Source organism: Citrus clementina, unplaced genomic scaffold, assembly GCF_000493195.1.
Source record: "Citrus clementina cultivar Clemenules unplaced genomic scaffold, Citrus_clementina_v1.0 scaffold_2, whole genome shotgun sequence".
NCBI classification, from domain to species: domain Eukaryota; kingdom Viridiplantae; phylum Streptophyta; class Magnoliopsida; order Sapindales; family Rutaceae; genus Citrus; species Citrus x clementina.
Genome location: NW_006262688.1, coordinates 6,890,360 through 6,914,523, shown reverse-complemented (window position 1 = coordinate 6,914,523; position 24,164 = coordinate 6,890,360). Strand labels below are relative to the sequence as shown.

Sequence of the window (24,164 nt, the reverse complement as noted above, 5' to 3'; positions counted from 1 at the left end):
AATTATTAATTTTTTGTTTGTTTTGTATTTTTGTTGCACTATAAATCCATTTACACCCCAAAAATTATAACGCATTTATTTATGATTTTTTATTTTGTAACTGACTTTTTCCCATTTTAACAGTCAAAAGAAACCATAATTTCATCATTAATGGTTGTGGACCGAGACAACTATGGAGTGATCAGCTTTTAAAAAAGTCTCCAAGAGGAAAAGTACAAAAGACAAAATCATAAGAAATAATTAATGGAGTATAATGAGTTTTAATTATAGTTGGATTAGACAATTATTTCATTATTAGATCTGGATCCAACACCTTTCCAAAAAAAAAAAATTTTATTATAATAATTTCACATAAAATATTAGAGTAGTCAACAAAGGTTCATCGCTTTTGAGATATTGACATTTGATATTTGATGATAGAATAAACTAGGTAGAAAAACGAAAGGCCACCATTAGACGTAATATAATACATGATAAATAATTAGGGTTCATAATTATATTTGGTTTGTTTTACTAATTGCCCAATAACTTCAATATTTATCCAAAAAATTAAGTTTATCCTTCATTCTTATTTAAGGGCTTATAAGAGAGAATGAAAATTAAAATTGTGGTGAAGACATTTCTTACAAGAAGAGAGTAAATTTCGCACCCATTTAAAAGTAATTTTCACACAACACTATCACAATTAATGATTCAAGTTGCTTGGTCGATGCCTACCTGGTTCTGCGAAATCTAGAAGGAAAAATCTCATCTTCGTCAAATATTTTCTAGAAGAATGGTTGAGAAATTGGGAGAGACTTTGACATGTGTTTCTTCCTTCTTATGACATCTAATTTGTCACAAAATTTGGATGTAATAATTAATGTACAGATAATCAACCATGCATTAATGGAGCAGATGGATCATTAATGAGGACCAGCATATTTTCATTTTATGTCAAGATAGGGTTGGAATTGTGAGCGATTGAGAGCAGACATCCCTTTCTTTCTTAATTAGATGTAGAGATTTAATTTACATTATGATTGGACTCAATTCAGAAACGGCTCCAATAAACATTTGATTTATAATGGATGAGCTTTGTTTGTTTTTTTTTGTTTAAAGTCGGAGTAATATTTATTTTTTAGTATTTATATATTGTGGTTTTTAAAAAAATATATTTTTATGTAAAGATATATTTCATCTTAATAGAAAAAATTATGATTTCTAACTTAATATTTTGTCGCTATTAATTATTGGCCTAAGATACAATTTTTTAAATAAAAAAACAAAACATGTCAACAATTAGAGGTAAAAATTAAACGATAAGGTCACATTTAATAAACCACAGTAAGGACATATATGATAAGCCATGATAAAGACATAATTAATAAACTATAGGACGGACAATATCCTTATTTAAAAGTATATCAGAATTATGGCCAACTCTAGTGGATCGTCGCATTTAATAAACCACATGAAAGATACATATGATAAGCCGTGATAAAGACATAATTAGTAAAATATAGAACACACAATATCCTTACTTAAAAGTATATCAGAATTATGGCCAACGCCAATACATCGAGCAAATTAATTTTGTCTTTTATTAATTTTTTGGACAAATAATTGTTCGGCGCCGCAGATTGAATTTGTGCAAATAATTGTTTTGCACCGCACATTAAATCTAGATAAGGATAAATCTCTAAAATAATCTAATTGTGAACATAAGGACTTAAATGATACATGTATGGTTTAGAAAGATGCCTGTAACCTTGATATCTAGATAAAAATGATCAAAATACATAGAGCTGATAATGATATGCTGATCTCCTATTGTTCTCAAAATTTAAGCTCATACTCATACATCGTGTTATTATTCATGAAGAACTAGATTTTTCATATTGACACATGATACACTGTGGCGACACTTACAAAATAAGCAAGCCCAAGGTGCAAAGTGCTTCCTTTGGAAGTGCTTAATTACCACTGATACTAATAATACGTTGTGGTAACATCCATATAAAATAAGCACAGCTCAACGCGACAAGTGCTTCCTTTTGAAGTGCTTAATTAGTATACTGATAATCTACTAATAAACAACAGTTCAGCGTTGAACGGAATCTTCCAAAAATGGAGGCGGCGACAACTCCTTAACTAGAGCTGCCTCAGGAGATTTATTCGTTGCCATTGTAGTATCTGGAGCTGATGCTGGTATGTCATCCGGTCCATCTATGGATGGCTTTATGACGGTATAAAATAGTACATTGTACAAAATGGTGAAGATAAGGAGAGCAACCGTGGTGTTTGTTAGAAAGGATCCTGAAATTTCCAGTGATTCTTGCTCTGCCGGACCTGGACCTCTTGTGAGCTTCACATCCGCAGCTGCAATTAGTCAAAAGGAGTTACAAGTTAGGTCAGTTGCAGCTAGCATTAGCATCCAAAGAATTGCTAATTGGCAGCTTGAAATGAATTCGATTTTTGACAGACTGTGTTCACTACTGATTGGTTATCAGAACAAGTGATGTTAAAATCAAAACCTGTATTTAATCTTCTGTCACTTTGACATAATATAATTTCAACTTCTGAGACATTTGTAGTAAGCAGATTCAAACTCAGCAGAGAAACTGCAAATAAAGGACCTAATTATGAGAATGCTAGAGGGTGCCAACAAGTTTACATGCATGCTGAAGGTTCTTCTATATCAACATATTGTCTTATCAAAAATCCATATAATTAAGCTCAGCCACGTATTGCATTTCATATCAACAAACATGAATTTCATTTGCTGATTAAGGGGAATTACTTAATTTTGCTACAAATGGGAAAAGCTCGAAGGCAATTTGAATTGTAAAGTTGAACACTTCAATTGGACCCATATCTATATATAAATCAGAAAATTAAGCATATGTATAAAATAGAATTGCAGGAAAAAAAAGAAAAAAAAAAGAGAAGTACCCTTTATTTTTGGAGAGCTGATTTGCTTATTGGAGAGAGATTTGAGCTGCTGGTCAAGTCTTTGAAGGGCTTGCCTGGCCTCTTCTGGGTCTATTTCGAACTTGCTATTTTGTGAATTATTATTCTCCACTGCACGAGCAACAACAGAAGGTGAAGGATTGTTAACATAATGGTTTAATCTTTCGAGTGATAGGATTGGCTTGTTGTGAAGAAATGAGAGAGATTGCAAAGAAAGCATTTGAATGCTTTTTTAAGTTATTTTAATGGCTACAGAAATCTCTGCCTCTCCAAGTCCTTCGATGGCTTAACGATAATACCTGAAACGGACATATTTGTCAGTTTACCACAGAAGTGGGGTCTCATCACAATCGGGATAATCCTACAGATAAAGCAATTTAAATTTTTATTATTTAAATAAGTCGAAAATTAAGTGAAAAATAGAAAAAAGATACTGTTGCGGCTTTATAATTAAAATTCCACTATTTGAATCTACTAATTTTTTTTTGTACTATTTAAAAAAATAAATTTATTATTAAAAATTAAAAATTTATAATTTTAAAATTACATTTCACTTATTGCTTTCACTCGCTCCCTTACAATTACATATTCTCCATGCAAATTGAATACTCAGTTTCACTATTTTTCAAATTTATGAATTTTTTTTATATTCATTAGTTTTTGTATTTGGTGAAAATTAATTTCTTAATATTTATTAACTTTCATGACTAATAAAAATTTATTGATATTCATTTTTAAATGATGGGTTTTGTTTTTCTTAATCAATGATCCAAATTACTTGGAGCTAAAAGAATATATCTAAATGATTTGATGACAATTTATAAAATTAAGAAGAGAAAGAGAAAAAAGAGTTAATTAATTATTTTTAAAAAAAATTATTTAGATAATAGAAAGATGGTATAAAAAAGGAAATTAGTAAGTTTAAATAGCCGCACCATATAATCGTCATATACGTTCATTACTATGACATAATTAAATTGGAAATCAATCACTTTTTTCTAATCTTATCAGTGAAGAGTGACAACCAAATCAGATTTCCGTTTTATGCTTATTTATATAATGTTTTACACTTTGACTTTACTAGCCAAAAAAAAAACTTTTATTGCGTGTTTATTAATTTCTTTAAATTGTGAAGTCTTGTTTTGGAACGGGCCTCTGCGCGTACCTTCCCACACAGGCAGCGCGAGACCCCGCAAAAAGACGGGAGTCGTTTCGGAGTTCGGACAGGGTGTGTGGCCGAAGCTCCCCTCGCCACCCACCACATTGAAATTACATAAGATTGAGTCTTGCGTTATCTTAAATTTCTTGCAGTTTTTTTTTTTAATTTCACATTTATCACTGCAGAGACTCTCAATTATTGACCTAAGATAAGTATCACAGCCTGATGAGTGAAATCTCGAGGAACCAATTGAGCCAAGGATGACGTGGCATCCAAAACATTTATGCTTCCTGTAAGATTGCACATTAACTAAACAATAGATAGATAATGAAGTCGGATGTGTTGATCTTGCAATGCACATCCTCAAAGGCAACCTCATTTGAGATTTTTTAAGTACACATGTCCAAAAGAAATAAAACATTGATATCAGTTTGCTGACATGGCATTATCTCATTGGTCCAAAGAGGACAGCCCTAGACATTTGTCCAATTAAGGGGCTAATTGTACAAGTTTTAACATGTTCCCATAAATATTTGTGTTGTGTAAGCAAAGGCCAAAGCAACCGGACAGGTGAAAAACACCTTTTCCTTTTTGCTTTCACTGTTTCCCCCACCCCCCAAAACAAAAAAAAAAATAGTAATAAATTAGTAATAATAATGATAATGATAATGATAATAATTAATAAATAAAAGCAAAGTCACGAATAAATCAACAAAAGCAGAAACGGGAAAACGAAAAAAAAACGTAAGAGCGAAATAATAACGATGAAGAAATCAGGCGCAGCAGAGAAGAAAAGGGTGCGAAGATCATCAGCGGTCGTACAAAACGGCACCAGAGATCCCAATTCCGATACCCCACCTAGGGTTTGCCCTCTCTCCCCCCCTCACCCCGCTTCTCTTATGTCCCAAAACGGCACTTGCCCAAATGTCGTTTGCTTTTCAATTTCTTTTTCTGGGTCTAATCGCTGATCTGGGGATATTTGATCCTATTATCACGCGGGGTGTTTACAATTTTTGAAATTTTGTGATATTTTTATTGTTTTTGTTATGTGGAGACAAGAAAGTTATGTTTTTGATTAATTTATTGTGGCATTTTTTCTGTTTTGAAACACTGTACCTGTTATTAGTTTTTTGAAAATTGTTAATGCAAATACGTTTGGTATTTGTTTATATGTATATATTGTATGTAGTAATGGTGTTTTTTTTTTCCAACATCTTTTTTTAAAAATATTTTTGTTCTAGGGAAGTGGAAGTGATGATAATTGTGTAATATGGCTAGTTTTGAGCCCAAGGAACGAAATGTATGAATTTATCGCATAAAAAGGCCCTGTTTTCAGCAATTAACAAACTTTGATGATATAATATATGTTACTTATGGGTGTGAAGGGGCTTTTGGAAATCAGGTTTTTTCCTGTTTATTTCCTTCTTCATTATCTTAGTATGTTTAAATGCTTACGGACTGGAAGTTTGGTTTAACCTATTCATGCTTTGACTTGGCGTGCCTTCCTGCTTATATCTGGTTATCGCATCATTATCAAATGTTTCTCGATTATTTGATTGATGCTCTCATATTGCTTTGTTAAGACTTGATTCTGATCTGTGTCTGGCAATTTCTTTTCATCTTCTGTATGTCGATGGATTTATGCTGAGTTGCTGACCTATATTTATTTCTGATCGTGCTGTAAAATTTTTCTGTTTTGTCATTTTTCCCTGCTTTCTAATGTTTGTATATGTGTGTTTTTCTTTTTTTGTAGAAACAAGCTGCCAAGAAGGATGTTTTCCAGTTGTTTGCTGAGAAGGTGCGAGACCATAAGGATTTGGAATCTAGGTGGGCTGTTTTACAGGAAACACGAGTGGAATATTTTAGAGGTAAGGATTTTGTAAGCTTTTTGAGAAATCACCCGGAGGCTAAAGATATACTAGAATTGGATAGTAATCTAGAAACTGAAGATATTGCCAACGCTCTATTAAGTAAGAATCTTTTGGTGCGATGTGATCGTGTGGTCAAAACTCTCCGTCCTGGGAAAAAAAAGCTATCTACCTGGCCAGCACATTTAGAGATCTTTCCTGTAAGTCATCTTTTTAACTTTGATATAAGATTGGAAAATTTGAAAGTTTTTTATTTCTTTTACAATTAGATGCTTGAACATTGTTTCATGTCTTATAAAAGAGGAAAACAAAGGGTGCTTGAACCACTTGAACTTCTCGTCCTGAACAATTTTTTGATGCCTTCTCTCATTTATGTTTTCCATTTTGTATTAGCATGTTGAACTGATTCTCTTGAACAATTAATTTGAAGTGAGTTTACTGGCATGGTCTAGAATCAGTGTCCTATGTTTCTCATATGTATTTTTTAATATGTTTTTCAGCTGCAGAAAAATGGGTATTCTTGGCCCTTTTAGTCACATAGGATGTTTAGAGCCTGAATTTTTCTCTGCCTCAAAGGTTAGGAGGTTTTAACTTGTGCTATTCTTGCAGCTTAGTTGAAGTGATATGTTGGGGCTTTAAGCAAATAAATAGGTTATGATGATGTTCTTTAACATGGCTTTAAGCAAATAAACAGGTTATGATGTTGTTCTTTAACACATGTTGTTCTTTAACATACATATTGATTTGTATCTTTCATGGGCAATTATTTTCTTGCATACCTCTTCTTTCTTTTGTTACTAGGTAGCCTTTGTTAGATGCTCTTTAATCTTCTATCTTGCTTTATCTATAATATATTGCACTCCTACATTAAGCAAGAACAATCGGCATATTGGGGATAAAAGAGCATTTGAGTGAAACAAGTAAAATTCTTGAACACATGTTCTTGGTGATGTAACTGGCATTTTCAATAACATCTTCATTTCTGCTTAAATTTTGGTTCATTCTAATTCTGTTTCATTTGTTGTTAAACTAATACTGTGAATTTCTTTTCACTTTTTGGTTTTTTTGGCAGGAGCAAGTATTTTCTGATAATGATGCATTTTTTGCATGGACATTTGAAAAAGGGCGGCCGCTGTGGCAAACACTACTGTCATTTTTCTGGCCAGTGTTGACTCTGGCAATTTGCCTGTTTCCTGTTTATCCTCATCGATGTAAGCTATTAATTCTTTATTCATGTGCTGGAGTCTTGCTGCTTATCCTCTCCTTACTTTTCGGTAAGCTCTACTGGTTTATATTTCTTTTTTAATTTTGTTGTTTCTTGGTATATTTTAGCTCCCTGTTTAGCCAATCAACCCAGCATCATGCTGTCCTTTTTGCAGCATTTGTTGTTGCTGGAACTATGTGGTATGGTTCAGCAACTACCTCCATTGAATTATTTTGTCCCACTTTGTATTTAGCTCACTGTTTGTTCTATAGGCCTTTATCTCATGGGTGATCTTGCGTCCGTCAGGAAGATGAGAAGGACATGTCTGCCACCTTCTCCGTGTCATTTTTTAGTGTAGAGTAGGAACTTAAAAACCAAGTTCTCATTTGTGCAATCGCATGATTCTACACCACCATTTAGATGTTGATAAGTTTTTCTTTTCGTACATGCACTAGATTACATAGGGGTTTTTTTTTTTAATTATTATGAAGTATTTAATATAATTCCTTTTATTTTCCTTTGTGTGTGTTCTTTTGGTGCTTTGATTGTTGTAACCATGTTGTCAAAGGATAGTATCATTATTATTGCCTGTATTCCTATCTTTTTTTAAATCTTTTTTTTTGTCTTAAATTTGCAGTGAGAGCAGCAATATTTGGTATGATATGGATTCTTCTTGGAAAGCGTATTTGGTTCTTCCCTAATATCCTTGCTGAGGAGGCAACATTGCGAGAGTTATTCCGTTTCTGGCCAAAGAAGGATGAAGAGGAGAAACCAAAGTGGACAGCTAGGCTTTTCTATGCTGTTGTAGCTGTACTTGTTATTTTGTTGCTGAGGCACCATGCTCCTGATGAGGCTGCTAGAGCCAGGTTTGTACAATAAGATACTTTTGCTTTAGGAATGCAAGTTAAATGTCCTTTCTGGTACTCATCATATACGATTATTTTCTGGTGGGTCTGCAACAAAATGCCAACTTCACTGGTACAGGTATCAGAAGAGAATGTCAAACATTATTGATGATGTCCTTGAATGGTCTCCAAGGTTGGCCCTGTCTGGAATGATGGAGAAGCAGCCAGATGTGGCTAACGCTACAGAGGCCAATGGCACCTTTTCCGATGGAAGCAAGACAAACCCAGATGAGATAGTTCCCCCAGATGCAGATGCAGAAACTGGAAATGTACATGAGAATGATCAACATCAAGACAATATATGATAATACAGCAGATAGCCAACAGAATATTTTGTTGTCTTTTTTATTTTATAAATGATCTTTTTCCTTTTTCTCTCCTTTTTGCCTTGATTTTGATTGTAAAATAAAGCAGTTGGATTCCAAATCCGTGCCCCCTTTTGACATGATTTATGATAATAGGTAACTTTGCTAACTCTTTAAAGTTGGTGGTTGGTAATGCGTTTCTCAATTCTATATCTGATCCTGATTCTTCCTCTGCTGCTGAAATGAAATTGTAATATCAGCACAAAATGTTACGAACCCAGTTTCACGCAGCATCACGTGACGAACCAAGTTACTTCAGCAATAGTTCTCGATGCCAGACTAAGGTGGATTCAGTAACTTTACCACTGCCGGTATCGTAATAGGCAAAGCCCAAAATCTGATGATTTGAACATTAAAACTTTGAAGCTCAAATGTATTCAAGACCTTCAAAAGTACACAACAGGACGGGTAGACATTCATTTTTGTTTTGTTCACTAGAAAATGGTTAAAGATCCAGACTGCCGTTACCGTTCCAAGTTAATCCATGCGACTATTTCTAATGGAGTTTATCAAACATTATCTATACATAAAAAAAGAGGGGAGGAATGACGATAAGCAGCTAAAAATGACTTGCAAGAAGCCACGAGGGGCTTATTCATCTCCTCCCTCATTCACCCACAATCCATGCAAAAGAACGAAGCCAAGAATGATTTGCCGGCCACAAGACAACCAAGAAACTACCCTTCAGTATATCAGTGGGTCTTCATCCTCCATATTGGCACGAGACGGCACCCACCTTACCTGCAAAAGGGCTCACTGAATAGCAAGAGGCCTCTGCGATGCCTGGTTGGAAGATATGCTTCCCCACTGCTTGCCTGAACAGTCTCCAGTTTCCCCTCTATCACCTAAGTGTGAATGGTATGTTGATGCTTGAAGGCCATGATTCTGGTAACCACCATTGGCATTTGCATGATTGCGAGCTTCATGCATGTTGTGTGCTTGAGACCCACCTACATCTTGCTGACTAGCTGAAGAATTCCAGGTTTCAGCTGAGTCGGATGGCACGGGTTCAGATCCAGATGAACTGCCAGACAGAGATGGCCTGATTCCTGAACCTCCACCCTTCTTTTCACTATTACCCTTGGAAGCATCATCAGTTTTCTTTGCAAACCGTCCTCCACTACCCCTTGCCCTTCTCATTGCATGCTGGTGCCGAGACTCGTGAAGATACGGCTATAAAATGTAAAAATAAAAAAATTATATCAATCCTTCAACTCAGCATTAAAACATATCCACAGTGAAATACATGGTTCACTATTACCTACTGTAAAAGTCAATGAACAATTAGAAAAGAATGCAAAATCATATATACCTTTCTAACTTTTATTAGTTTCTTTTCAAGCTCTGCTTTAGCACGTGCCTGTCTTCGCCTCAAAATCCCCATGTACTGTTTGGCATTCACATAAACAGGTTCTTGTGCCATCTCAAGTGGTAAAGGCATTCTAGCATGAGGCATTCCAACAAATTGAGGATAACCCTAATCATGGAAGGGATTTATTAGATTGACAGAAGTTGCAATTTTAAAAATCACAAAGATAAGAGGGAAAAAATAAAAATGAGTGATCAACAAATTTTGTTACCAAGAAACTTTTTTCAATCGAAAGCATAGGTGACAGAAATTTCAATCACATAAATAATTCAACCAAAAATATATGATTTCAACAAATCATATATAGGACATAATTTCTTGCAAAAACTGCAATTCAATTACTGAGATTATACAACCAAGCATACACCTAATTTTTGACTTCCCAAGAAAATTTTGAAGATTCATTTTCAAACACATGATTTTTGTAGAAAAGGAAAGACATTAAAGACGTCAATTTATGCCATCTGCTAACATTTATATATAACAAGACATCCACATACCACAGGTTGATGACCATAAGCTGCCATCATCCCTCCATAATATGGATCCTGATATGGATTTGATGCACAAGCCTGCCAAAAAGTTGCAAGAAAACTAGGAGTCCCTTCTGTTCCAAAAGTAAGTAGAAGTTCTCTAATTTTACATACTACAGGATAAGGAGTCTTAATCGATTATGAATAAGTAAGGCTATCACTAAGAACAAAAGAGAAGGCACTTACAATTGAGTGGCCCACAAGTTCAAGCTGTGGAGGCTGAGTGAAGCATTCATCACGTATTGTTGGCATAGCTGATGCACCTTGCTGCACATTTTGGTTCTTTTGTCCATGATTCCCAGCTGCAATTCAGAAGAAGATTCTAATTAGTATCCTAAAACAATAACTTTTACACTTCTTGGACAAAAGGCATTACACCAACAAAATTCATTTCTGTAAAAACAACTGGGATGACAACTGAGTACCCATACTGTGAATGAAAATGCATAATTCCTCTGCTGAAGACATTTTCATTAGGGTGATTCAGGCAAGATTAGAGATATAATTAAAGAGAAATAAAAAGAAAAGAGAACAGACAAGGACAACTTCACACATATTTCTCAAACTCTCTATTGACACAGCAGCAACTAATTGAATCAGACAGCTTGTTGAAGATGAATACGGAGCTGATAAGATTAAACTAATTGAGCAGAATAGGAAAAATGAAGCAAAGATATCACAACACAGACTCCTCAATCAGTCACTAGAAATTAAAGAATCACATCACACAGATTTCTAAATCAGTCACTAGAAATTAAAGAATCACATCTACTGAATGATGCATGTCATATCCAAAAAGAATTTGTCTTCCCATACACGCAGCACTGGAGGCTTGGGTAATCATCTCTCTAAACATCCTCCAAGACCAAACTTCAATTATATACACACACTTGCATGAGCCATACGCTGCAGTGATGACTCGCACAATTCCTCTAAACTGTTCTTTCATGACATGTTACAACACTTTCTGAAGCCTATAATGCAAGTTTACTTAATGGTGAAGTGCTTCACAGCTAAGCAAGCAGACTAATGATTGCCAATAAGTAGACAAGCAACTAGTTTACAAGCAGCTCACAGATAAGTATCTTTTACCCACAAAATTATGCCATATTTATCTTTATTAGGAATAGTGGGAAAGCACCTCCCAAATCAGAAATACAGGTACACACTGAGCACATATATAATTCAGAAAACTAACAATCATAGACAAGTTATTTTTCCAAAAGAAATCCATGTCAAAACAAAAAATTTATAAGCATAAATCCGAGCAAAAGTAATAGATTATTCAACTTTCATCATCATTGGCATTTTTACTGAAAATAGAACAGTAACAGATGTCCCTATCTGGAAATCCTCAATAGACATCAACAATAAAGCGGATCCTTTTGAAATTTATCCAGTGATGATGCCAAGACAGTTTATTGATGATGAGGAATCTACCAGATTCTAAGAAACTACTGAAATGTATGTAAAATCAATAGAATAGCTGCATAGCTTTTGTTCAAACATAAGAAAAGCTAACTGAAGATTTCAACAAGATAAAACATAAAGCCCCTATAATTTCATAAATTTATATGGTTCTATTCTCATTCATTATTGTAATTAGAGTAAACCAACGCAGCCGCATTCGGAAAATTCCACATATTTGTTAAAGATAACATACGAAATCTAGCCATGACTAAAACTAGCAGAAATAACTTTGTGGTATTTTCCATCGATTAGTGATGTTTATCTTCTATATCTTAACATAATAATGATATAGGACCAGGTACCAGATTCCACGTAGGCTATAACACAGCAGGAGTGCACATACAAAACTTATGCATTTCAACCATCAGCAAATTAATAATCATTACACAAATCATTCACATTAATTTACTCCAACTACCTGACCGTGAAGATGCGGTAGCCTGTGATTCTTTGTTAGCATCATCATCTTCTTCATTCAACCCATCATTAGATATTGATTTAGCATCATTGGACTCTGAACCATTTGGACAATCCAATGAAGATGAATTTGATACATTTGCCCCAGCCAAAGCAGGTGAGATAGAATTATATCCAACACCACGCCACCAAGGTTCAGTATAAGCTGCACCTGGTGGAATTGCATTTGGATCAGGCTCTAATTGATTTGTTCTCTCAGACTTGGACCGCATGCCTTTGAGATTCCTTTAAACAACAGTAAATCACTTATTCCCTGACCAACCATACAAAGACATCAGCTCCGAGTCAGCAGACCTCCAGAAAAGCAGCATGCTAACTACAAAGTCAGACATAGAACTAACATAAACAAGAATCGTGTGAACCTGACTCTACTGAACAGAAACTAAAAGTGACAGAAAGGAACAACAATTAATCAGAATTCATAAAACCTCCCTCTTAATAACCCAGAAGCTCAAACCACCTAGTAGATAAAAGAAAATAAAATATGAATCATACCCTAGCTTTCATACAACCCACAAAAAAATTTTAAGTGGACTTCATAGCACTCAGTAAAGATATCATGCAACATTAAACCCTTCGTAAATTTTTACCGAATCTTTTGACAGTAGACTCCATAACTTTTCTTCAATTCTTCAACTCCATTCTCCTCCAATCAAATGAGAAACAGCAAAATCAAATCATATGCAATCATAAGCAACAAACCTTACAACAATTCAAGCTAAGATCGTGTAGTTAATAGCCTAACCACATAACATAACATCTTAATTTTCATTGTTCCTTTCTGTTTTAGTTTCCACTTAGACTGAGTCGCACACTCACATCAAGCTAAATTATTTTATTCCCAAAAAAAGTCTCAACTTTCTCGCATTTTCTAGGCAACCTAACAGAATTTGATCGACAGAACATCAAATTGAACCCAAATTCACGAAACATCGGAACTGACATCATATCACAACATGCAACGACTGAAATACAAACAATTCAATGAAATTGATGTAATGATCGAAAAGCTTGATCATAATTAACGAAATCTAAATTGAAAAAAGGCACTTACTTGGTGTTAATCGAGAAGAAATTGAAACCAAAAAAAAAAATAAAAACCCTAGAAATTTGGGGGCTTTAAAATTAAAAAAGCTTTATCTCATCTATCCAGAAAGACTTTTGAGAGAATTCGAAAAAAGGGAGTCAATCTAGTTTCTCTCTTAGCGATTATTATTATTATCATTATTTATCTGTTTGCTTTATTATAACTATTTAATAAATAATTTAATAAGAATAAACTCTTTAAAGCAGGGCTGCTGGGCTGCTGGGCTATGATTTCGTCACTCAGATGTTCCTGTCCTCGTGGTTTACTGCGTTGGAAATTGTGACACGTGGATGGCAGATCTCGCTACTTGTTTGTCCATTTTTTTAAATAGAAACTATTTCAGAAATATTTATAAAATCAAAGTATTAAGATTAATTTACGGTGAAATGTGAATTTAAAATTAATAGAATAAATCATATTTACAAAGAAACTCCACAACTATAATTTTAATTGTTCCTCCTCATTCAAAGCTTTGATTTTTTTTTTGTTATTAAATGCGAGTTCTAATCTTCTAGATCTATTCTTATTTATATTATTTGAGTTTATTCTAGTATTTTATAACATTATATTTATGTTGTACTTCTCATTAAACTTTCATATGATTTTCTTAGATATCATAAAATTTTCCCCTTAAAATTGCTCATCAAATTAATTATGAGAATTATTATTATTTGTTTAATTAGCTTAAAAAGGGATCTACTTAATTAGAATAAATAATTAAAATTTATTGCAGCGGATATAAAATATAAGAAATAAACTCTATATTTATGAAAATAAAAATTATGATGGAACTAAGAGCGACGAAATTTAAAAGAACCAGTAAATAATTAATATTTGATAAAATTGAGATCAGGTGAAAGCAGGTTGCCGGTTGCGGCGGGTGAGCCGTCTAATTTTTGTCCAGATTCACAACATGGGTGACGTTATCACGGAGCTCGCATATGGACGTAAGAAAACAAAAAATTAAAATAAAAAATAAAAAATTCAAAACTAGAGGCCCACGTGACACGCACTTGACGGGCAAAATACGGGGAATGCGTGGCTTGGAAAATGGGGTCCACGACAGTAGTGCTATGACAACAGCGCAAGAGCCACGTGTCTCCATTATTCACATTTTAAGCGACTGAGAAATTATGAGGATTACACGTAGGTGAGCCTCAGCCATCTCACTACCAATCAAAACAGAGTTGGTGTTTGCTCCGGGTCAAACCCGAAACCACATGAAACGACACTGTTTCGGCTCTAATTTTTTTTTTTGTTTGTTTTTATTCGCTTTGAAATGACGCCGTTTAGGGTTTAGAATAATGAAATGCAAAACAAAAGTCATTTCCTTCATCGAAGAGGAAGAAGAAACAGAACCCATTGCCCTTTCTCTCACGACACGTCACAAGGAAGCAAAAAAAGAAAATTCTCACTTTCACCTGTAAATTACTAAGCAATACTAAAATTGGATGATAATATGCATGTGAAAATATATTCATATTGCGGTTTCATCATGTTTCACTTTTTATTTCTACGCTGAGCTGATATGATTTTGATTTTCTATATAAAGTCATTTAGTTACTTCATAGAGTTTCTCTAATGCAAATGCCAACGCAGCCACATCATTCTCAGATTCACAGGATCTTGATATAAGCAAAGGTTCTGCGGCTAGGTTGAACGAAGAGGAAGAAGAAGCAGAAACAGTGCTGTTAAGAGAACGAAGAGGAAGAAGCAAGGGTTCAGTTGGGTTGTTTAAACAAAGAGGAAGAAGAAGACTGCCATTTGCAAACCAAAACGACTTTGTTCACAGCAAATCAGAACAAACAAAAAAAAATTGTAGCAGAAACAGTGCCGTTAAGAGAACGAAGAAAAGGAAGAAGCAGGGTTCAGCCTGGGTTAAAGAAAGAGGAAGAAGAAGACTGTCATTTGCAAACCAAACCGACTTCGTTGAAATCAGAACAAAGGAAAAAAATTCGAGCAAAAACGTCGTCGTCAATACGACTTGAAAACAAAAAAATTTAGAACTGAAACGGCGTGGTTTCAAGTTTTGACCCGGACAAACATCATTTTCCCAATCAAAATAAGTATGTGATTTATTTTCCAAAAAAATAAAAATAAAATAATAGAGCTAACATCCTAATATACTCGTACCACAATTAGTCAGGATAATATAATTAATTCATTAGAATTTATAAAAAATTATCAATTAATTAATAAATAACATATCACTTGAGATAATATTTGAGATAAAAAATTTAGATTGCCTATTATTTCTCAAAATAAAAATTTCAAAAAAAAAAATCAGCACGTGAATTGTTCTAAGCCGTGGTATACTCTCGTCATACTCATTTATGATCTAACCTTTGTTAACTTTTAATATATTGATAATATGTTATAATTAAAAATATATTGATATATACAACTAAAATTAATTAAAATTAATTTCAAATCAAATTTATTATAGTGCAGTTCAAATTTCTACCTTGTTAATTTTGAAATAATCATACTCCGGGAGAGTGATGTGTAATAATAACTGGGGATGATGGTCTTTATTAACTTTGTGTGCTCGTCTGTATTTGTGCTTCCACACATGAGCTTTTTTAATTCAAAATCAAGAGTGAGTACGGCCCAAGTTAAGCATTGAGCTTGCCTGGCCCACTAGTGAAATTCAGCCCATGATTGAAATTGGGCCCATAAAGTCAGCAGGCTAAATGGTTGTGGGTTGTCGAAGCTTATTTATTTTAAATCGGATTTGACGATAAACTATAACGTTACCCATTCCAAAACCATAAAATTGAATTTAATTTCATCCTCATGATAATATTTGAAAGAGATCGGTAACTGAATTTCTATCCCTTACGATAAAAACAGATTGGTAATATAAAAGCAAAGCTTATTGAGGAATAAGGAGGAAAGATAATACATCAAGATATTAACGACAGATATCTCCACTAAACGTGAACATAACACAATCGAGCTCGAATAGAAAAATTCACTCAAAGCGAGGAAAAAAGAAATGTATTTTTAATCAAACTAATGCTAAAAATCCTAACATTTAAGTCTCGACTGATATGTCTACTCAGCTGGAATTATCACATTAATTATTAGCCATACCAAGATGTGAATAAACTGCCATATTTTTTGCGACTAAAATACTAGGATCTATAACATTATTATTATTATTTTAATAATACCATGTAGTTTAAACTTTAGATCAATGGAAAATCTCAACAAATTAACTTCTTCACATTTCATGTGCATCCATTGAAGACCGGGCGATATCAAGAAACATTCGAGAAATCAAGAAAAGGCAAGATATGTATATAGATAAATAGTAGTATATTGAAAGGCCAAGGTTCCAATACGGTATCTAAACTTTTGAGTAAAGCAGTTTCACTAACAAATCTTAGCATCGACGAAATACATTTTTGTTATAAAAATGAATGTCTACTTGAATATACAAAGAATATTGATCGTGAAAGTTTGATGAACGAAAGAATATGAACAAAAGCAATTAAAGTAACTGGACATTAACTGAATCTTCCGGCAGTCTAAAGATCTACAGAAATTGCTTTTCTAAATCATTTTAGACAAGTTATAAGCATTCCTTGGCCACAGCCAGAGCCAGCCATTCAGCCCCAGCAGAGCTTTGCTTTGATTTTGCTTTGCGCTTTGCTTTGCTTTGCTTTTAAGTTTTAATTCATTTGTGCATGGCCAAAGCAAAGTTTGAACACAGAAAGCTGCCGAATATTTTTTCCAGAAAAAATCTTTTGCTTGGTCTGATGATCTGATCATTCAAGTTGATCATCAATGAATCAATCTTTTTTATTATTGCGGGAAAAGAAGAGAGAATATTTGGTGCAAATTCTGTTATTTGTAAAGCTTTTTTATATCGGAGAAAAGAAGATTGTGAGAAAACAAATTAAAGCAGCATTATGTCCGTTTCTTTAAAAAGGAAAAGAAAATACATTGATACTTCAAAGAATAATTAAGCTGATGAGGAAACAGAAAAAGAAAAATTTTAAGTAGGCTTTTGTTTATTAGATCAAAATATTACCTTCAATTAGCCTTTCGAAATTAATTAATTGAGTAATTAAATAAACAGAATATCCTTCACACGTTAATTATATTTGCATGGAATTTGCATGGCATTTGCTTCTCATGATTGATGTGTTATTACATTCCACATTTATCTTTATTGTCACTCAAACCCAGAAAGCGAAATTGCAAAAAGGAAAAGATAAAGATTTTGGTTTTCATTTTGATTTTGATTTTGATTTTGATTATGCTTTTTTTATCTTTCTCCTTTTGAATGCGAAAGATACTTAATTCATCTGAGAAATTTATTGTACATGTTTATTGAACTTTAAGTTCTATTAATATGGGATACTAAAGGATATTATTCATCATAATTTAGTTAAAAACATAGCATTTTTACCCTAAATACACATGATATGAAAAAAAAAAAAAAAAAGTGATTGGCTTGCCAGGCTATCTCAAATTTGTATAGAATTTCTTATCGACTAAATATGAGTTTCCTTAAGAAAATTGCTAAGATTATGATCAAGAACCCTTTATGATGTAGTGATTCAAAAATGGTGTAATCATTTATACAAAACCACAATAATTATAATAATAGCAAGAATAAAACGTATTAATTCATTTGTTATCATAACTGAAAAAGTAAAAACTAAAGGATCTTCTTAATTTAAAAATGGTGTAATCGTTTGTACAAAACTACAAAGATTATAATAATAGTAAACAACGTATTAATTCATTTGTTATTATAACTGAAAAGTTTGGGGGTTCAAACTTCAAATCTCTTGTATTACTAAAAAAAAATTTACCATTAATTGATGCAATTAACTAAATCATAGATAACAAATCTCATGAAATATGAAATATATTTGGAATTGAAATGCTTGATCTTTTTATCTACTATATATATTTTTTTTGATAAGTTAATTTACTATATTTTAAAACATAGTCATCGTTGTCTAAATAAATAATATATTTGTCAAACATATAATTAAATAGAAAACACAACAATTACAAATATATCTATGTATAATGGGAGAAGTTATAAATTTGATTTATGGTTTCCTTTAACTCAAATCAACTTTTTAGCATATTCCCAACAAACCTATGCAAAAAGTAAATATCAACTTGTACTTTTCTTTTTGCAACTTTTACCTAGTGTCCATTTATTTATTTACATTGATGTAATTGCCTTTAACTTAAAGCCCAATAACCAGCAATTTCTTCGGGTCTCGGCCCACCTCCCGGGAGATTCTGTTGCCCTTAAATCAAACATAATGGGATGGTTTTAATGCTTTAATTAATACAATTTTCCTTTGTCAAAACCTAGGATTCCTCCTAAATTAATATCTTTAGTATCCACTCGGGAAAAAAGAAAAATACACAATTTTGTCTTTGTAAACACTATCATAGTACAAAGACGACTGCTTTAGTAGGAAGTTTTATCTCTAAAACATGATTTCGACACATCTAAATTTCATTTGACATTATGCTTACTTATAGTGGTAGAATTGAGATTTTGATTTTATAAGGGCCAGAGAAAAAATAAAAATTCGAAGAGACCATGGTTAAAAAAAAATTGTAAATTAAGATCGTACGATTCTCTCGATCTAAATCAAACAGGTTTTTCATGAATAAGTTCTATTCGATACAGGTAGGAGAAGCGGTATTCTTAAAAAAATAGAGAAATCAGAGCCAAATCAAGATGATACGGATCAACCCCTCCTTGCGCCAAAGATCTTACTAAAATGTAAAATTCGGAAAGATATACGATAAATTTCAATTCAGTTCTTTCAGTTTAAAAAAAATATTTATTAAAATATAAAATTACTGGCCGTGTTCTCTTACTTTGGTCATTTCATATCACTGTTAAAACCCAAAAAACAGAATGCTAATTTACTGCAGAAACACAAGAAGTAGTTTTGACCTTAAAAAGGAGTGATTAAAACAACTTTGTGAAAGAGAGCGTGAGCATCCTCGGATTCTAGAAAAAAGTTAAAAACCGAGTTCTGTTGATGGTAAATGAACAAATAAATCAACTTTAATTATTCATATAATCAAAGTAACAGAGTCTTGTTCGATTAGAGAGACACATGATCAAATCAAATTAAATTCATCATTGGAATTGAAAAAGGAAACTCTTCTTACTTTAGGAGCTACACACACATGTCAAATCATCAATCCATGTGCAGTTATGCACGAATTAATTGTTTATTTAAAATTAATTATTTAAAGGACAATTTCCTCATTCCAAGGCTCTCTCTTTCTCTCATGCACAGCCACCCTTCTTATTATTATATATAAAATTACAAAAGGTTTTTACCGAGTTTATTTTTTAAAATTAATATATATATCTTTTTTACTCTCTCTTTTTCATAACACACACACACACGTACAAAGACAATATTAATTTTATCTTCACTTTTTGAGAAATATGCATAGAAAAATCTTCACGGATTAGCTTGATTCTACTTGGTCTCGAGTTGGCCTTAAAAGAGAGATATTGATATTTATATTTGTTTAATGCAAGTGTCCAATTCATAAAATCGAACTTAATTGGAAGTACCATACATAATGTTCTCAATTTCGATTCAATTTGTTGATTTTGATATTTCTTATTTCTTATTATTTAGACAATGTTAAACTTGAATTACAATAGAATAACTCATATATTTGGACCTAAAACGAATTAGATATGCTTTCAAATATATTTAAAAATAAATAAATTCTACGATGAAAATGAGAAAAGTCGAACCTTCAACCTCAAGACTAAAACAAGTGTGTTCTTTTTTTTCGGTATATTAAACTATTTGATATTTAAAAACTACATTGAGCTCCAACTAATTCATATTCGAACCGAGTAAGACCACTAGAGCGGTAAAGTTCTTCCAATAAGTATTTTAACGCAGATGTATTCTCAAGTCTTGAACTGAAAACTTTGGTTAAATTAGAACAACCTCATACCAGCTGATTTACACGTTTATTGATAAACAACTATTCTTTAATAATTTATATTATAAGTTAAGAGAAATCTTGCCTCAATTCCACAAAATTATACATAGTAATTATTAAGAAAACATATCCCCATAACTTGCTTGATGATGATCTTATATACATGCATATGATAAATATGATGAGGCATAATAATGCCAGACAAACAAGGGACCACAGTCTTGTGATAGAAATAAGCTTTTCTCTAAAGATAAAAAGCCAAAGGATCTCATCATTTAAAGAAGCTAAGGGACATGAACATGAATTATTATAATTCATCAACCGGCCTTCACATTATGTGTATCCCTTCTTCAATTGATTTAACTATTACCAAAAAGTTGAAAGAGGTGATGAATGATGGGTTACAACATTACATGTATATTCAAAAGTAAAGCTTTCATATCATCCCCACACATGTCGTTTTGCTTTCTTTTATTTATTTTTTTTTTCTGAGTCATCTCATCATCATGTATGTGTACATATACCCACTTTGGCATAAAGGTTAATTTTGGATATGCCATCTACTTTGGTATATTGATATGTGAAGTAATAATTACTAACAAAAGAAATGTTAAAAAAAAAGCCTTAGTTATTACAGTTGAGGTAATTTATTTCTTAATTATTTAGATACGAATTCATTTTATTATTGTTATTATTATTTTTAAATAGAGGGACATGCAGAGTTTAAATTAATTTTTCAATCCTAAATCTTTTCTTAAAATTTAAACTTAAGCGAACAATCAAATAAAACTACTTGATTCAACAAAACTTATTCAATTTTCTTAAGTATAAAGATGCATAAAATATCACATGTAATATTGTCAGGCTAAGGTTTGGAGATTGCCAACGGAGATTCAATTTTGGACTGCAATATTTAATATTAGATTGAGAGATATTTTTTGAAGATGTCCATTATTTACACACATGGAAAAAGATTTATTTTTTCCTTTTTTTTTAGTACGCCGTATATGTTGATTTACAGTAATTCAGAAGACAAATGATGATAATAAATTTAACAATAATTAAAAGAAATGATGAGAAGACATAATTGACAGAATAATAAGGACACTTTTAATATTTGTTGTAGATAAGATAAGGGTTGCCCTTATGAATTACAATATTATATATATAGATTATATATATATGCATATATATTTATATGATGAAAATGAATTGAGTACCAACTAAAGTGAAAAAAAAAAAGAAAAAGAGAATAAAAATAATTCTTGAGATTCCAAAAATATGACAATGATCACAACCCGCACGAGTCCTTTCATTGGATTCCCTTATGGGTGCTGGCCTCTGCTCAGACACAACATACAATCACAATCTGACACTACACATAATCTTTTAATCTCTCCATTAAAATTTTTTTTTTTTGTTTTAGTTTTTTTAATTATTTACCACTTGATTTCATTTAAGGCTTTTAAAGCTATGTTTTTATTGTTTCCACACAATAAAAATTACATATTTTGAGACACTCAAGTATTTATTTTAGATCATAGGTCTGCCAAGATCATTAATTCATAACAATAATATTAGGATGTCAACATTTGAGTCACAATTTAAATTTTAATGCTATGTATTTTTCATTTATTGGATGATTAATTTTATAATTAATAAAATTATTTAACCTCTATTTAATAGATGGATGTCACGTCAGTTGAGATTTAACTTAGGACTTAAAATATTGGGATAATTACTATTACCCAATTCAAAAATATGTTCTCACTAAATATTTACAAAACAAAATTACCTTTAAAATTAAAATAAATAGTTGTGGGGATTCAAACTTACGGCGGCTGGTGGTAAATAGTAACTCAATTATTTATGAAAGGAAAGCAAAACCCTAATATATATATATATATATATAGAGAGAGAGAGAGAGAGAGAGAGAGAGAGAGAGAGAGAGAGAGAGATTGTTATTATTGTCACGCCAAAAGTTTGAGATATGGGAAGGGCAGAACTTTTGTAGAAGTCTTTTATGGACTCTTCAATCAATTCAAGAAGTGTGAATTTGAAGACAATTTCACATCACAATCAAAGGGGTGTGCGCCAAATGTGTTAGTGTGGACCCTTAATTTTTGCAAATTTAGCCATTAATTGAGGCTACTTATTTAATTAATTATCTAATATTCTTTAGAGAGGCATTATGATTAGTGGGTTGTTAAGGATACCCACAACAAGAAAGATATTAAAAATCCCATATAAAATTCATTATCACTCAACCATACACATTAAGTGAAACAAAACGAGAATGTACAAGAAGAAGAAGAAGAAAATTAATGCCTTGTTTTCTCATTTCTCATCTCATCATCAAGTTGGCTACTTGATCATCAGAAAACAAAAGTTACAATATATTACAAGCTAATTAATAAAAATCACACACTCACAAACCACAAATCAACCCAAATTACATTAATTGCACTCTCCAAAACTCCCAAGAGTTAGCAATACATTGAACCAAAAAGAAGAAAAAGGGCAACAAGACTATAATACCCTACATGAGCTAACAAGCTAAGTAGCTAACCAGCTAGCTAACAAAAGTAACCCAAAAATGACACGCACGAAAATCTCAACTTTCACACTATACCTCAACGATCATCGATCATAATGATCAAATGGGGATTAAAGAACGCAAACTCTAGATTAATTAGATGATATGATGATGATTAAACGGAGATATCGCGAAGAGCAAAGAAGAAGAAGAGCTCTAAATCAGGAGGAGCAAAGAAAGCAATAGGCCTGCTGCTAGGGTTTCTCTGCAATGAAGAACAATTTGAAACTACCCTTTGCTTCTTTGGTGCTGGTGGGCATGTCACAATTTCCGGTATCCGAAATCTTTGAGCTTTTGGTGTAGAGCATCCACTACCACTGCTACTACTACTACTACTTGTATCATCATCATGATCTAACAGCAATAAGTTTTTTGTTGTGGTTGTTGTTGTTGTTGTTGTTGAGGAAGTAGATGGAAGCAAATCCTCAACATTATTAATCTTGGGTTGCTTTATTTGCGCCACATGTTGCTTCTGTTTCTGCTTCTGCTGCCTCTTGTACTGGGCTCTTCTTGGTTTTGTTGCTTTTGCTTTTGCTGCTGCTGCTGATTCTGCTCTTGTAGTACTCTTTGTTGTAGTTCTTCTTGTTCTTATCATGGTATCAGATGGAGCTCATTTGATCAAATAGAGTTGAAAATACACTAGCTAACTATATTTGTGTGTGTATATATAGTACTAGAAATTATATAACTGCCTAAAACTAACTAAATTTGGTGGAAAAAAAAACTGATGAGAAAAGAAGAAAAAAGAAAAAGAATTAAACGTAGAAGTGGTGATAATATTGATGATATAACGCACTTTAAAGCTACAAATTTTGACTGAAAAGATGATCAGAAAAAGCTTCAAATGACCAACTCTTTAGAAACAAAACCTTTTCAAGTTCACAGCCACAGCAGAGATTTTTATTATTATTTTTTTCTCACTTCTCAAAAGACTAAACTGAACCCCAGCTAAATATTAAAAAAAAAAAATCATCTAGTAATAATTAAGTTGATTAATTATGAAGAAACTAAAACAACTTGCTACTAAGCAAATTTGTAGACTAAAACCCTAGAAAAGGAAAGGAACCCAGTTGGGTAAACGTCTTGAAAAGCCTAAATCAAAACCCTAAAAACAGAGAGAGAAGAGGCAAAGAGGGAGGGAGAGGTGATCATTTCAAGTTTTGATGTGTAATATATAATAATAAAGGTTTTCTTTTAATATTATATT

General features: G+C 32.5%; 4 protein-coding genes across 8 annotated transcripts; 1 reads left to right on the top strand and 3 right to left on the bottom strand.

Annotated features, from left to right (window-relative positions):
- Window positions 1–2,083: 2,083 nt before the first annotated feature.
- Window positions 2,084–3,172, bottom strand: LOC18052326. The gene is made up of 2 exons (XM_006446067.2): window positions 2,935–3,172; window positions 2,084–2,361 (listed from the first exon to the last, which is right to left on the bottom strand). Exons 1-2 carry the CDS (start codon window positions 3,170–3,172, stop codon window positions 2,084–2,086), a joined length of 516 nt encoding a protein of 171 aa, XP_006446130.1.
- A 1,612-nt stretch (window positions 3,173–4,784) lies between these two features.
- On the top strand, window positions 4,785–8,565 carry LOC18052325. The gene is made up of 5 exons (XM_006446066.2): window positions 4,785–4,974; window positions 5,865–6,179; window positions 7,052–7,253; window positions 7,821–8,049; window positions 8,168–8,565. Exons 1-5 carry the CDS (start codon window positions 4,876–4,878, stop codon window positions 8,391–8,393), a joined length of 1,071 nt encoding a protein of 356 aa, XP_006446129.1. The 5' UTR covers window positions 4,785–4,875; the 3' UTR covers window positions 8,394–8,565.
- A 352-nt stretch (window positions 8,566–8,917) lies between these two features.
- Window positions 8,918–13,535, bottom strand: LOC18052324 (nuclear transcription factor Y subunit A-1). 5 transcript variants are annotated; one of them, XM_006446062.2, is made up of 6 exons: window positions 13,357–13,535; window positions 12,244–12,618; window positions 10,542–10,657; window positions 10,323–10,394; window positions 9,766–9,930; window positions 8,918–9,626 (listed from the first exon to the last, which is right to left on the bottom strand). In XM_006446062.2, the coding sequence occupies exons 2-6, from the start codon at window positions 12,512–12,514 to the stop codon at window positions 9,207–9,209; spliced, it is 1,044 nt and encodes a 347-aa protein (XP_006446125.1). In that variant the 5' UTR covers window positions 12,515–12,618; window positions 13,357–13,535; the 3' UTR covers window positions 8,918–9,206. The 5 variants fall into 5 exon arrangements, with proteins under 5 accessions (XP_006446125.1, XP_006446126.1, XP_006446127.1 ...); XM_006446063.2 differs by having other exon boundaries at window positions 12,244–12,555; XM_006446064.2 differs by lacking the exon at window positions 13,357–13,535 and adding an exon at window positions 12,893–13,349.
- Window positions 13,536–22,698: 9,163 nt separating this feature from the next.
- Window positions 22,699–24,083, bottom strand: LOC112101141 (cyclin-dependent protein kinase inhibitor SMR9-like). The gene has a single exon (XM_024191559.1). The coding sequence runs from the start codon at window positions 23,550–23,552 to the stop codon at window positions 23,073–23,075; it is 480 nt and encodes a 159-aa protein (XP_024047327.1). The 5' UTR covers window positions 23,553–24,083; the 3' UTR covers window positions 22,699–23,072.
- Between the last annotated feature and the right edge of the window lie 81 nt (window positions 24,084–24,164).